The 14,265-nt window shown below is 43.4% G+C and overlaps 1 protein-coding gene across 1 annotated transcript in view; it reads left to right on the top strand.

Moving 5' to 3' along the window:
- The window catches only part of LOC126090542 (uncharacterized), a 50,214-nt gene extending 36,574 nt beyond the window's left edge, over positions 1-13,640 (top strand). Inside the window, exons 2-3 of the mRNA XM_049906994.1 lie at positions 1,003-1,209; positions 11,799-13,640. Of these exons, the coding sequence (XP_049762951.1) occupies positions 1,003-1,209; positions 11,799-11,963 (372 nt within the window). The 3' untranslated portion in view covers positions 11,964-13,640. The remainder of the gene's footprint in view (positions 1-1,002; positions 1,210-11,798) is intronic.
- Positions 13,641-14,265: the final 625 nt, after the last annotated feature.

Genomic DNA, 14,265 nt, shown 5'->3' with positions numbered 1-14,265 from the left:
AGCGCCTAGAGCCCCTCGGCCACAGGGCTTAAGGCACTTACTCTAAACGCTTCCGTGGTGGCAAATGAGGGAAGGCTTCCATCCTTTCAATAGCATATAGCAGCTTCGGCTGCTGCTATACAGTACCCAGCTGGCTCCATTTCACAGACCAGAGCCGGCCGCGGTGGCCGTGCGGTTCTGGCGCTGCAGTCCGGAACCGCGAGGCTGCTACGGTCGCAGGTTCGAATCCTGCCTTGGGCATGGGTGTGTGTGATGTCCTTAGGTTAGTTAGGTTTAAGTAGTTCTAAGTTCTAGGGGACTTATGACCTAAGATGTTGAGTCCCATAGTACTCAGAGCCATTTGAACCATTTTTTTTTTTCCACAGACCAGTCAGCTGTGTTTTGCTTTTCAGTGACCAATACTCTCGCCTGCCTGTGGCGGGCTCAGTAGCAACACATGTCCGCTCTGGCGTATTTTTTCTATACGCTGCACATGTATTGTTTGTGTATTTTCCAATTTAGGTGCTTGTCCTAATGGAGAGCTAAGTATCTTACGTTTCCACTGGCTTGTAGAGATATTCCAAGTAATATAAGTTGTGTATCTTTGATATCAAGCTTATATTTCACCGTTAGGTGTTTGTGCTGGAAAAGAACATTTGAGTTTTGGTACAGTTTGGTCTAATTCTGTGTTTACGCTTTCGTTCTTCCAGTCTGGCTAAGTAGATTCCGGACCTTTGTTGTATCCTATTTGTTCGGTTTCCTGTGGACCAGTACTCCGTTTCGTCGGCGTAGAGGACTATTAACCACACTATGGCATATCGGTTGTGTATAGCGTGTAGAGGGCCGGAGAAATGATACCTCCCTGAAGTCGTCCTGCCTCTGGAGCGAAATAGTCGGCAATTTTGTTCCCCACATGCACTCTGTACGCCCTCTCTGTTTGCTGTTCGTCTGCCAGCGTTTGACTAAAACACTAGTACAGTGGTTAGGAGTTTGAGCTGAGCTGGCGTGCTTGCCCTGTTGCAGCTGGAGGCAGCCCCTAGCTGGATGATCGGCCTGCTGTTGCTGGCGGCCACGACGGTGCTGGCGCTGATCGTGACGCTGCACCTGATGTACAAGCCGTGGCTGCTCGACTCCCACTACCGCCACTACACGTTCTACATCGCCAGCGCCGTCACCGTGGCCGCCTTCCTCATGTGCTGCTGCATCGCCTTCTGCACCCGGCGAAAGCAGGTAACACAGCCTTCCCCTCCTCTGCTCTGTTCAAATCATGGCCTGATTCGTTCTATGAAAATAACTCAGATATCTGAAGATCTCGTTGGAAAAGAGTGGTAGACGACCTTTTGGTGGTGTCGAGAAATCGCGCAGTGAATCGTCAAATTCTCATAAATAACATACTGCACGTGCATCCAATGTGATTTTTTTATACAGACATGGGCATTGTTTTCACATACACTCATGCTCGTAAATTAAGCATAACTGCATAATGTGGTACCACACAACGTGGTACTACACAAAACTGGCGATAATAGCATAGGCACATAGGGAACTCACACGACACAGATCTCTAAGTCCACGGTATTGGTGATAAGTCGAGAAAACAGTCCCGAAACACATGTGCTACAAAACGCCACTGTTTCCTGCGCATGTACCCTGACAGCAATAAGGGATATGATCACCACGCACATGTACACAGGCCGCACAACGGGTTGGCATACTCTGTATCAGGTGGTCGAGCATCTGCTGGGGTATAGCCTCCCATTCTTGCACCAGTGCCTATCAGAGCTCCTGAAGTGTCCTAGGGGTTTGAAGATGTGCAGCGATACGTCGACCGAGAGCATCCCAGACGTGCTCGATGGGGTTTAGGTCTGGAGAACAGGCAGGCCACTCCATTCGCCTGATATCTTCTGAGGTACTCCTCCGCGATGGCAGCTTGGTGGGGCCGTGCGTTATCATCCATCAGGAGGAAGGTGGGACTCACTGTACCCCTGAAAAGGCGGACATACTGGTGAAAAATGATGTCCCGATACGCCTGACCTGTTACAGTTCCTCTGTCAAAGACATGCAGGGGTGTACGTGCACCAATCATAATACCGCCCCACATCATCAAACCACGACCTCCAAACAGGTCCCTTTCGAGGACATTAAGGGGTTGGTATCTGGTTCCTGGTTCACGCCAGATGAAAACCCGGCGATAATCACTGTTCAGACTATACCAGGACTCGTCTTTGAACATAACCTGGGACTACTGTTGCAATGACCATGTACTGTGTTCATGACACCAGGCTTTACGGGCTGTCCTGTGACCAGGGCCTAGTGGAATGCATCTTGCAGGTCTCCGGGCGAATAAACCATGTCTGTTCAGTCGTCTGTAGACTGTCTGTCTGGAGACAACTGTTGCAGTGGATGCGGTAAGGCCCCGAGCAAGGCTACCTGCAGTACTCCATGACCGTCTGCGGGCACTGACGGTGCGATATCGGTCTTCTTGTGGTGTTGTACACTGTGAACGCCCCGTATTGTAGCGCCTGGACACGTTTCCTGTCTGCTGCAATCGTTGCCATAATCATGAGATCACAGTTTGTGGCACATGGAGGGCCCGTTATACGACCTGCTGTGTTTGACCAGCCTCCAATCGCCCTAGTATTCTACTCCTCATAACGTCATCAATATCTGTTCCTTGAGCCATTTTCAACATACAGTCACCATTAGCACGTCTCTAAACGTCTGCACACTTACTCGCTGCACCGTACTCTGACACGCACCAACACACCTCGGCTTTTGTGGACTGCTGCCAGCGCCGCCATGCGACGACCGCAGGTCAAATGCACCGCATGGTCATACCCCAAGGTGATTTACCCCCGTAAACCGCCCACCAGATCCTCGTTTCACCATGTATCAGCATTATCTTAATTTTATGAGCATGAGTCTACCGCAATGGCATATTTTTATAGTGCTAAATTCCATCCACAATTCTACTCCTACAATTTTGTCAGTGGCTACTGAACATTGTTTACTTGCATGTCTAGTGCACTTAACACCTGTTTCCATAGATTTACTACTTTACTTTCTGGCCGAGTTAACGGAGTATTACTGAGAAACCTTTCCAAAATTTAAAGTGTCGTTTTACAGATAACTCTTTTTGACCGTAAACAACTTTGTAGGTGCACATTTTGCATATCATTGCTTTTCAGCTGAATATGAGATGCTTAACTTCTTCACTTACAAGCTCGAAAAAAATTTTAGAGCATTGACGTGGAGGGCCTACATGTTTTAATACAGCACCTCCTAGGCCCCCTTGTCCCCATAGGTTTTATGTTCCTTTCCCTCATTTCTCTTTTTCCTCGTTTGTTCCTGAATACCTCCATGTTTTACCTTCTCCCGAGCTTTCTGCCTGCTCCGCTGATCATTTGCTTCAGCTGTATCTGCTTGTAGAATGTCAAGACCTGATGCATCCTCGGAAGGATGCATTTTTGTGTTGTTCCTATGAACCTATGAAATTTCAGATTTACAAGCTTTCTATCTTCCACACAAAAGTAAAATACACTGTCAGACAAGAAGAAAACACGATGTAGCACGAAGGAATTCTCGAGAAGGGACGGAAATCGGTAGATGCGTTGTAGAACATGTACAGACAAAACAGTAATTACAATTTCAGAAAACTTGGATGATTTATTCAAGAGAAAGAGCTTTACAAATTGAGTATATCAGTAATACATAGGTCCACCTCTAGGCCTTGTGCAATCATTTATTAATCTCAAAATTGATAGAGCTGTTGAACGTCCTCCTGACGGATGTCATGCCAAATTCTATCCAATTGGCACGTTAGGTCGTCAAAAATACGGGATGGTAGGAGCATCCTGCCCGTAAAGCTCCAGACGATCATAGTTGGTCAAAGATATGGCGACCTGCTGGACAAGGTAGGATTTGGCAAACACGAAGATAAGTAGTAGAAAACGCTTTCCGTGCTTCGGTGGGCATTATCTTGCTGAAATGTAAGCCCAGAACGGGGCATAGAATATCGTCAACTTACCAAAAAATGGCTCTGAGCACTATGGGACTTAACATCTGAGGTCATCAGTCCCCTAGAACTTAGAACTACTTAAACCTAACTAACCTAAGGACTTCACACACATCCATGCCCGAGGCAGGATTCGAACCTGCGACCGTAGCGGTCGCGCGGTTCCAGACTGAAGCGCCTTTAACCGCGTGGCCACACTGGCCGGCGTCAACTTCCAACTGTCCCGTAAGAGTGCAGCGGATGACAACCAAATGGATCCTGTTATATAAAGAAATGGCACCCCAGAACATCAAAATGGTTCAAATGGCTCTAAGCACCATGGGATTTAACATCTGAGGTCATCAGTCCCCTAGACTTAGAACTACTTAAACCTAACTAACCGAAGGACATCACACACATCCATGCCCGAGGCAGGATTCGAGCCTGCGACCGTAGCAGCAGTACAGTTCCGGACTGAAGCGCCTAGAACCGCTCAGCCACAGCGGCCGGCCCAGAACATCACTCCTGGTTGTCAGGCCTCATGGTGGGGGACAATCAGGTTGGTCTGGGGCGTCGCCAGACACGTCTTCGGCCTGGAATCTCACTTCTGTAAAATATCTGGGAGTATGCGTGCCGAACGATTTGAAGTGGAATGATCATATAAAATTAATTGTTGGTAAGGCGGGTACCAGGTTGAGATTCATTGGGAGAGTCCTTAGAAAATGTAGTCTATCAACAAAGGAGGTGGCTTACAAAACACTCGTTCGACCTATACTTGAGTATTGCTCATCAGTGTGGGATCTGTACCAGATCGGGTTGACGGAGGAGATAGAGAAGATCCAAAGAAGAGCGGCGCGTTTCGTCACAGGGTTATTTGGTAACCGTGATAGCGTTACGGAGATGTTTAACAAACTCAAGTGGCAGACTCTGCAAGAGAGGCGCTCTGCATCGCGGTGTAGCTTGCTCGTCAGGTTTCGAGAGGGTGCGTTTCTAGATGAGGTATCGAATATATTGCTTCCCCCTACTTATACCTCCCGAGGAGATTACGAATGTAAAATTAGAGAGATTGGAGCACGCACGGAGGCTTTCAGACAGTCGTTCTTCCCGCGAACCATACGCGGCTGGAACAGGAAAGGGAGGTAATGACAGTGGCACGTAAGGTGCCCTCCGCCACACACCGTTGGGTGGCTTGCGGAGTATAAATGTAGATGTAGATGTAGACTGTAGCGGAATTCTCTCCAGCGATGAGTCTCGCTGTCTGGAACCGCGCCACCGCCACGGTCGCAGGTTCGAGTCCTGCCTCGGGCATGCTTGTGTGTGATGTCCTTAGGTTAGTTAGGTTTAAGTAGTTCTAAGTTCTAGGGGACTGATGACCTTAGAAGTTAAGTCCCATAGTGCTCAGAGCCATTTGAACCATTTTGAGTCTCGCTTCGAACTGAGCGCCAGCGACTAACGAACACATGTCTGGCGACGCCCCTGACAACAGTGGGATACCGACTTGTCGCTCGCCGTATGGCCCGACATCAGAGAGTCATGGTCCGGGGTGCCACTTCTTTTCATGGCAGGATCACTTTGGTTGTCATCCGCCACACCCTTACAACACGTCGACGATATTCTACGCCGCATTCTTTTGCCCTTCATGACAAGCCATCCTGGGCTTACACTTCAGCAAGATAATGGCTCCCCGTGCACGGCGAGCGTTTTCTATTACTTGGCCAACAAGGTCGCCGGATCTTCGACCGATTCAGAAGGTTTGGAGCATTATGAGCAGGCTCCTCCAACGATCAAGGGAGTCTGACATTCTAACACGCTAATTGGACGTAATTTGGCACGTTGTCACCCAGGAGAACATCGAACAAATCTAACAGTCAACAACAAACCAAATAACTGCTTGTATAAGGGCCAGAGGTGGGTAAACGTGTTATTGATTTGCACTTTCTCTTGAATAAATCATCCAGTTTTTCTGAAAATATAATCACTGTTTTGTCTGTATATGTAGTAGAACACGTTTACCGATTTCCATCCCTTTTCGGATAATTCTTTCGTGGTGTGTCGCTTTTTTTTTTTCTTAGAGTGTACATCCATCGACAGCTAGTTAATATTTGTTCCTTAACACGCTAATAAATATGCCAAATGTAAATATACACACAACACAGGCCTTACAGAATGTATAAATGCAAAAATAATGTGCGTAAGCAGGTAAATACATAACTGACTTTTGTTCATATGGGTTTCGAGGTATGGGTGCAGCTGTAGCTATTGCTTTATAAGAAACCAATGAAAATACCTCACTACAGCACTTCAGCAACGTTAAGGATGGCGTTTAACATGCCTGCCATCGCAGGGCAACATAAATGCACATAAACTATGGTAAGCCACGCGACTTAACATTGTTTATTTGCTTAAAGAAATGTATACATTTATCTGATTAGTAGCCGTTCAAGAATGTACACAGGATGTTTATCAGAGTCATATGTGTCCACATTCTTACAGCTAGTTACTGAAAACCATTACCGTGGCACGACCACCGCACACGTTACCGCTTACAAGCAGCTCTGTTTGTGCCACTTACCACTATTTAGATGCACACCTCTTGCCAAAATCGTCAGTAGCTAGAAACTGAATATCGAGAAAAACCGCTATACCTGGGATTATGGTGGAACTAACAACTAATGAGGCTAAAGCACATCACTTACTACTTTTTAAATGCAATGAGTCAGTTTCCCGTCGACTGTCACTTACCACTGCTTACAGACGAAGTCTTCATTTCACCCTTAAAATATGAAGAGGTTTTTTCACTCTTGCTTATCCTTTCCTACATATTTTCTCTTAAATTATCGCCGAGCTCCTACAGTAAGTAATGGACGTAAACTTTGACACGCTTCTTAACTCGATGCTCTAGTGCTCAAACAACTAAGATCAGGAAACCGTGCAGTTCGCATGATTCCCAGTTTTAGAAACAGGAAAATCAACATCTTATCATACAATGCCTGACAAGAAAAATGAAGCACCTAGAAGACATGGTCGGACATCAATGTAGCTCCGTATACGTAAGCACTATCGGTGGCGGAAATGTAAGGAATTAGCGTTGAAGTTCCCTCTGACATGTAAAACTGCCACCAGAGAGCATTAGTGGTGTTCCTGTTAAATGTCGTTACCAGGCCTGATACGGTATCTAAGGGCTGTGAACAGCGTCAGGTGCTGAGTGAACACTGTGGAGGACACAGAGATGCAGCGTTGTCGCAGCGTTATCAGCATCTGACAAAGTGTGAATGGGGGCCTCGTTGTGGGTCTCCATTTGGCCAACAGGTCGAATAGTACAATATACAAATTCGTTGGGCATTCGGATGTGACAGTGGCCCGTTGGTGGTCTGCTTGGATCGTAAAAATGGCAATATTCGTCGTCAAGGTTTCGATCGACCACTTGTGACCACTACAAGGGAGGATCGACGTATTATAGGAAGAGCATATTGATTGTTCAGAGGTGAGGTGGGCAGTGAAAATGATACATGGTGTTGACCCACAATCGTCCTGCAGATCCTTCTCAGGGAGTTAGGAATTTTAACCTCACCTTCACAATATGTACATTTCTTAATGCAATTCTTCACAAATCCAGAACAGAATTAGAGAATATTGATATCCATTTATCCACTAGTAGAAGAAAAAATGGTTCATATTATTGTTTCCCGAAGCTGTCGGTAGGTCAGAACAGTGTTCAATACGCAACCAGAAAAGTCTTTGATAATTTGCCCTACAACATAGAATGCCTGTCAGATAGCAAACTAAATTTTAAATTTAGTATCAAATCGTTTCTCTTGGATAACTCCTTCTTTTGTATAGAAAGACTTAATAATAAATCTGGTAGCATATGCAACTAAATAAATGAAGTGTGTCACTAGCTACGTGGAAACTATTAAAGGCTGATATCTTCTGTCTTATTAAACTTAAAGCAACTAGTAACATATTTATGATCAACAATTTTCAAAAAACAAGTGGTTCGCATGTAGCCTCTAGCGACTCGTAGCGGATCATTTTGATAAAAATCGTGTAACTGCTCTATGGAACATGTAAGTAACTCGATGAAGACGACTCTGAAAATCAGTTACAGTATTTTCAACTCTATCATCACAGTAAATGCAGTACGCAGAAGAACTTAATCCTTTATGGTAATAGTGGTGGTAGTGCAACAGGTAAGCCAAGGCCCATTTGATAAAAGAAACGATATTTTGATAACCACGGACGTGTACGCCCTACCACTTTATTTCCTTTTCATTTCGCTTTTGTGTGGAGTTTGCTAATTAATTAACAAATTGGTAATATTGACTTGCTTTGAGACCGACGAGGAATCGAGGAACTGTGTAGAATAACTGTCCAGTGCACTACACGAAGAAATGTAGAAAATTATTATTTTATTACACTGTAACCTCCCCACAAAAAAATAAAAAAATTAAAATGTAAAAATGAGCCAAGTGTAACCTCCCCAAAGAATAATAATTAAATGAATTTTAAATATTGTAAACTCTGAACAAAATTGGCTCCCATTTATAGTCTGTGTGCAGAAATGCATTCACATTTAATGTTCCCACAAAATTCTTTTCTCATTTAATGTTAAGTTCGAAACAGAAAAATTCCTAAACACCAAAATAATAAAAAAAAATTTGTAACCTGATAAATTTTATGAGGACAGCAGCGCTGCCCTTCGGCCCTGTATTCTGAACAAAAAAAGCAAAAATTCTTACCTCAATAAAAACTGCAAATATATCTGCTCTTAAATAGGAATTTCTCGACACAGCTTCGTGCAATGCTGGCGTATATATATATATATATATATATATTATTCTTGGAAGGAATGATAATGCATTGGAAATATTCTTTAAATTGAAATGAATGCTTTTCTTCAAAGGAGTTACTTTATATTATAAAAATTATTATTGGGGCATTTTTTGGAACAAATTAATTGACAATTAAAATACATTATTAGATATGCGCAAGGCTGCTTCTTTACCTTCTACAACAATACTCATCCTCCAGAGTCCTGACCAGAGTCCCGAGCAGAGCACACAGCCAACACACGCCGACTCCACCAGACTACTACTGTCGACTCGCGCAGACAAGCGCAGACTAGCGACAAGCAACAACTAACGACAAACTACTCTCTGGTCAGAGATTCTGTCATGCCTCGCCCATCGCCGGCCAAGCATACGTCTTACAACACGTTCATATTACAGTAGTTTATACATTTGTGTAACAGACGACAGGTATCCACAAATGCGCTTCGAATATAAGAGTAAACTGATTTCGTCCACGTTACTTGTTAGATAAATAACCGCGCACCAAAGTGGTATCAAACCTCACATACTTGGCTTTCGTTGGCAAAACTCTTAGCATCCAGTCTGGAACTACCATTAACCTTGTGGCTAAGCCACTCCTTATTTCTTTTACTGCAAGGGTGCTACCCAAACAAAGTATTCAGGAGATGGTGCTGGTACAATGACACATTGACTTGTATCATGATACCTAGACAGCTCAGTTAGGTCAATACTGTTGCTCGTCCAGCTACGGAACACCTTTTCTCAAATCGCCCACGAGCAACAAAAGTTTTAGGAACCGCGTGAAGCATGAGCTGAAGTCGCCCCCTTCAGGGTTGAAACCGAATCCCATCTCGGTCACTGCAAAGGACCACAGTAATTTTAGACTCAGTGGCCTACAGAAGAGTTTGAACCCCTATATCTGATCCTTTACGACATTTTAAATTACCACCAGGAGCGTCTGTATTCACAAAGGGGTCTAAAAAGGGGGACTCCGTTGGCTACTCTATAGTTTCTTCTGATCATGTCTTCAAGATGCGGTTACCTCTTGAATCCCCTCTATGGGATACCAAAGTATACGGGATCTTAGGGGCAATGGAGCAGATAAGATTTGTTGCGACTGCTAAATTTCTTTTCTGTTCCGACTCGCCGAGTGTCCTTAATTGTCTACGACACTTGTAACCCACCCTTGTGCCCAACAGATAAAACGGTCCAAAATATCCAGAACACCCTTCTCTACCTCAATAAAGGCTGAGGAAGGAGGTGTTTATCTGCGGGGCTCCAGGGCCCGTGGGTGTCAGTGTCAGATGTAGCACGCAAGGAAGCATCGCGCGACAGTCAGGAAATTCAGTGTGCTATCCCCCAACATGCTATCTCTTCATTGTTGAAGTACAGTCAAGCATCTGTGGAAGAATTGTGGTTGGAGGTGACAGGCAACAACCTTCGCTTAGTAAAATCAACAGCTCAACCACGGTGTACCTTCTACCAGTCACATATGTGACATGCGGTCCTTCTCACTCGTATTCACATAGGACACAGTACCGTGACGCATAGCTTCTTGGTCCAGCGAGAGGACCCTCAGATGTGTAATGCTTGTGCCGTAGAGATCGCAGTGCGCCACGTTTTAGTAGACTGTCTTTTACATAAAGACAAGAGGATAAATTTGTCCTTAGTTTTAACCAACAAAGACACGAGTATGGCACAACTCCAAGGTTCTGTGAAACAGACTTATTTCCTGAAATTTCACGGAAAAGTTTTTAACGTGTAACTGATCGGCCAAACACGGAGCCATATGTAATTCTGTTAGCTTTTCTTACTTTATTTGTGTTTTAGTTGACAAATTTACAACATCTGATCACATTTATACTACAACGGGGGGCGTGACATAGTATGGTTGTGAGGGTGACAGTGCATTAAAATGGGAGAGAATGAGTAAATGTTTTTTAAATGTACTCTTATTTGTTTCATAACATTTTAGACTTTTTAAACACACTGATTTCTACTAATTTTCGTAGGGGCGCTGAGAACCTCACCATTGAACACTCATAAATCACACACACATGCACACGCATGCATGAGGTACAGTCAAGTTCCACGTTCAGTTATATTGTCGAACCGTCAATATACTGACCGTCTTATGTCAACTAGAAATATTCACGAGCAGTATTGACAACTCTCAAACTATTATCAGTATTATCGATACATACTGAACTTATGAGGTCAGATATTGATAGTTTGACAATATTCTCCATTCAGTTGTAACAGAGCTTCATAAACCAGCCACATGGCGTTTTTTGTGTTTGTTGATATTACACAACTAAACTTCAAGCATTCCTATGACCTGCCTGTCGCCAGAAACTTCGAGTTTTCTCCTAAACTCTTGTCGTTAACGACTCATGTCTCATCAACATAATTTTGTTCTCTATTTTATTACGTATCAGCATCAATAATTTGTTGTAGGATGTAGGACTTATCCGAAAAGAGTTTACGAAATCTTTCAGGGACGTAATTCTGATTTCATTTAGTACGTTAACGTGCGACAAGTCGCTCCTCTTTTTTCCGCTAGTTTCTGACCAGGTTCCTCTTTTTAGTTATTTTCTGTTGTTACAGTTAAAGTGTTGCACCACACGATTTCTTTTCAGTGCTCGAAATCACCTTGCCAATTGACAGTTTATTGATGGTATACGGGTAACCTCGATATATTAAAGGTCTCACAGACTGGCACTGTCGAGTGTTGAACCTGTGCAGGTCCTTTAAGAAACTCTGATCTGGCATAAAACATTCTTACCATTGAGAATTTACAAGGTGATGCATAGCACGCCATTAATTCTCTGTTGCTCCATCAAATTCTGCTAACCCTGCACTCCGACTAATCACACAATAACAGAAGGAAATCAATTTTACTTGTTTCACCCTCGGAATTACTTCACCAGCTCATGTCCTGCTTGCCAGCATGGGATAGTATCCTCTTGAAGCGAGCCCTTTGGGATACTGAATTTCTTTTCTGACTGTTGCAGATGTACGCACGTCTTGGCCACGTGACTGCGCGCACGCGGCTGCTGGACGGGAAGACGTACCTGCCACTCTACGTGGACGTGGAGGCACCTCCGGCCAAGACTAGCACGCTTCCGGTCAAGTTCGTCGCGCCTCCAGAGAACACAGCCAAACCTTCAGCGGGCTGAGCACCGACGAGAGCGCCGCCTGTCCGCTGCTCCCAGAAGCAGCGCCCTCTGGTCACGTGACGTCAGAACTGCACCCAGCGGGACTTCCCCGCGGTCGCATCTTCCGAGCCCACGTCTGCGCCGCGACCTGTGTGCACTCTGAAGTCGCCGCATTTGCTTGTGAGCTACACGGATCTCTGCATTCCGTCAGAACAGAGATGTTCAGCGTGCTACAGATTTCCATCAAACTCTGAGGAGCGTAATAAAGAAACAATAAAAAAATTCTACAGTTCACAGAAAATCGAGAATAACAATATGGCCCACTGACAATAAGGACAGCAAAATTTCCACAGTAAAGAAGTATATTGTTGGTGATTTGATGAAACGTAGCTCAAGGAACGAGGAAGGAGAAGATGTCGAAACCATTCTGTCTTTGTAGCACTTTGGTTCGTCTAGTATGTCAACAATGAAACAGTGATTGTTCAATCAATAAATTTTTGCAGAACTACTCAACCTCCTAAGTATGAGTGACAGAGAAGCCAGATGGAGTATCTGTGCTCATATTTTGTACATAACGAAATGTACTGGATAACCAATGTTGGACATGATACAGGACATACTCATTATTTTTGAAGATGATAGTAATAAAAAAGCAGCGATGGAAAACAACATGAATAGAACTGTAACTGAGAAAGTTATCAAATACTGATATTATTTTGTTATAAAAAAACCAAAGTAGTTAACAAGACACAATTCAAAATTCTACATCGAACTGGATTACTGCGTCAGCCAACTTAAAATCTGGGCACAGCGTGAAACAATGACTCAATGGCGATGCGCCTCAGTAGTATCGTTTTTTTCCCTCTTTCACCAGGATTCACTGAATATGTTTTTTCGAAGAGTTCAATACCTATCCGAGACGAATTCCGTATTGAGCTGGAGAGGTGAAGTGGCTTTGTTTCTTAAAATGAGTACCTTATATTAAACGCATTGGTTGTTAATGCTAGTCAGTAGTTGTAACGGTAACAACAACCTCTCAGTATTTCAAATAGCGTTTAGCAGAAGAAAATAGTTGAAGATGAGAATGGTGCGTTAGAAGGGGAAAGACTCATGTTTCATGTCAGTCAAGCTTGTGCTTTCAGCATCAATATAACTCTGTAATGTTACTCCTAGAACTTCCCATACTATACCTGCCTCTTGCAAATCAAATTAAATATCAAGAATGCTGCCTGGTTTCTCTGTAATCCTTTTTGCCCCACATTACATCCATTTTACACAACGTTTACAGGGAAATTCCAAGGTATATGTCTGAATATACATGGTGTAGCAAAAGCTTGTACAACAATTCTGACATTCTTCGTATTCTGATAGTAATTTAGTCTGTAAGTGTAGATTTCTGTATTACCTTTAAAATGAAATATACTTAAAAATGTGCTACTGGTTACCTATACCCACATATTTGTCTCTTCTATTGTTTAACTGAGACTATTATTTGAACCAGTTCAACACATTATTCAAAAAAATATTTCCATCTTGTGATGTGGAAGTTGTACATAGATAAAATTTCTTACAGAGCCATTTGTCTTATATATTCTGCTCCTAAATGTATATACGAGAAAATAACTATTACGTGCGTTCTGTATTTAATTCCAGTGTTTGCAGAAATTAACGCTTACCACATTTGTATAAATGTGTGAATAAATAAAGTTTATGAACATATGAAACTGTTTTATACCTTACATTTTACGCTTTGTATGCTTCGTTCCCAACAGAAAAATTTAAGAAAGAACCCCGCTTCTAATTGCAGATGCTTACTGTCGGGTAAAAATCGTAGAGGGAGACCAAGAGATGAATACACCAAGCAGATTAAGAAGGATGTAGGTTACAGTAGTTACAGGGAGATGCAGAAGCTTGCACAGGATAGAGTAGCATGGAGAGCTGCATCAAACCAGTCTCAGGACTGAAGACCACAACAACAACAACAAACTGTCAGTTATGTCCAGGTACTTCGGCTTCGTGTCGAGAGACGAATCCAAAAGTACACTTCATGAAATGTAAGCTGTAAACTGTTTATAAGTGTTTTTGTACAATGGCAGAAAACATATCATTAAACCTTGGGAAAAATATTCGTGGTGTCCACCTGCAGTGACGATCCTTTGCTTTTTTTATTCAAGTGACCTCATCGTGGACAAGACCTTAAACCGTAACCTAACTTATCTTTTTACATTCCATTCTTCCTGAACAACATTTCCCAACTGGCATATTCGTCTTCGTCGGGTTTTTCTATCGATTATGTTAGCTGTACTCGGTACTGGATTATAAC

Source organism: Schistocerca cancellata, chromosome 1 (genome assembly GCF_023864275.1).
Source record: "Schistocerca cancellata isolate TAMUIC-IGC-003103 chromosome 1, iqSchCanc2.1, whole genome shotgun sequence".
Taxonomy (NCBI): Eukaryota; Metazoa; Arthropoda; class Insecta; order Orthoptera; family Acrididae; genus Schistocerca; species Schistocerca cancellata.
This window is presented reverse-complemented; position numbering and strand designations above follow the sequence as displayed.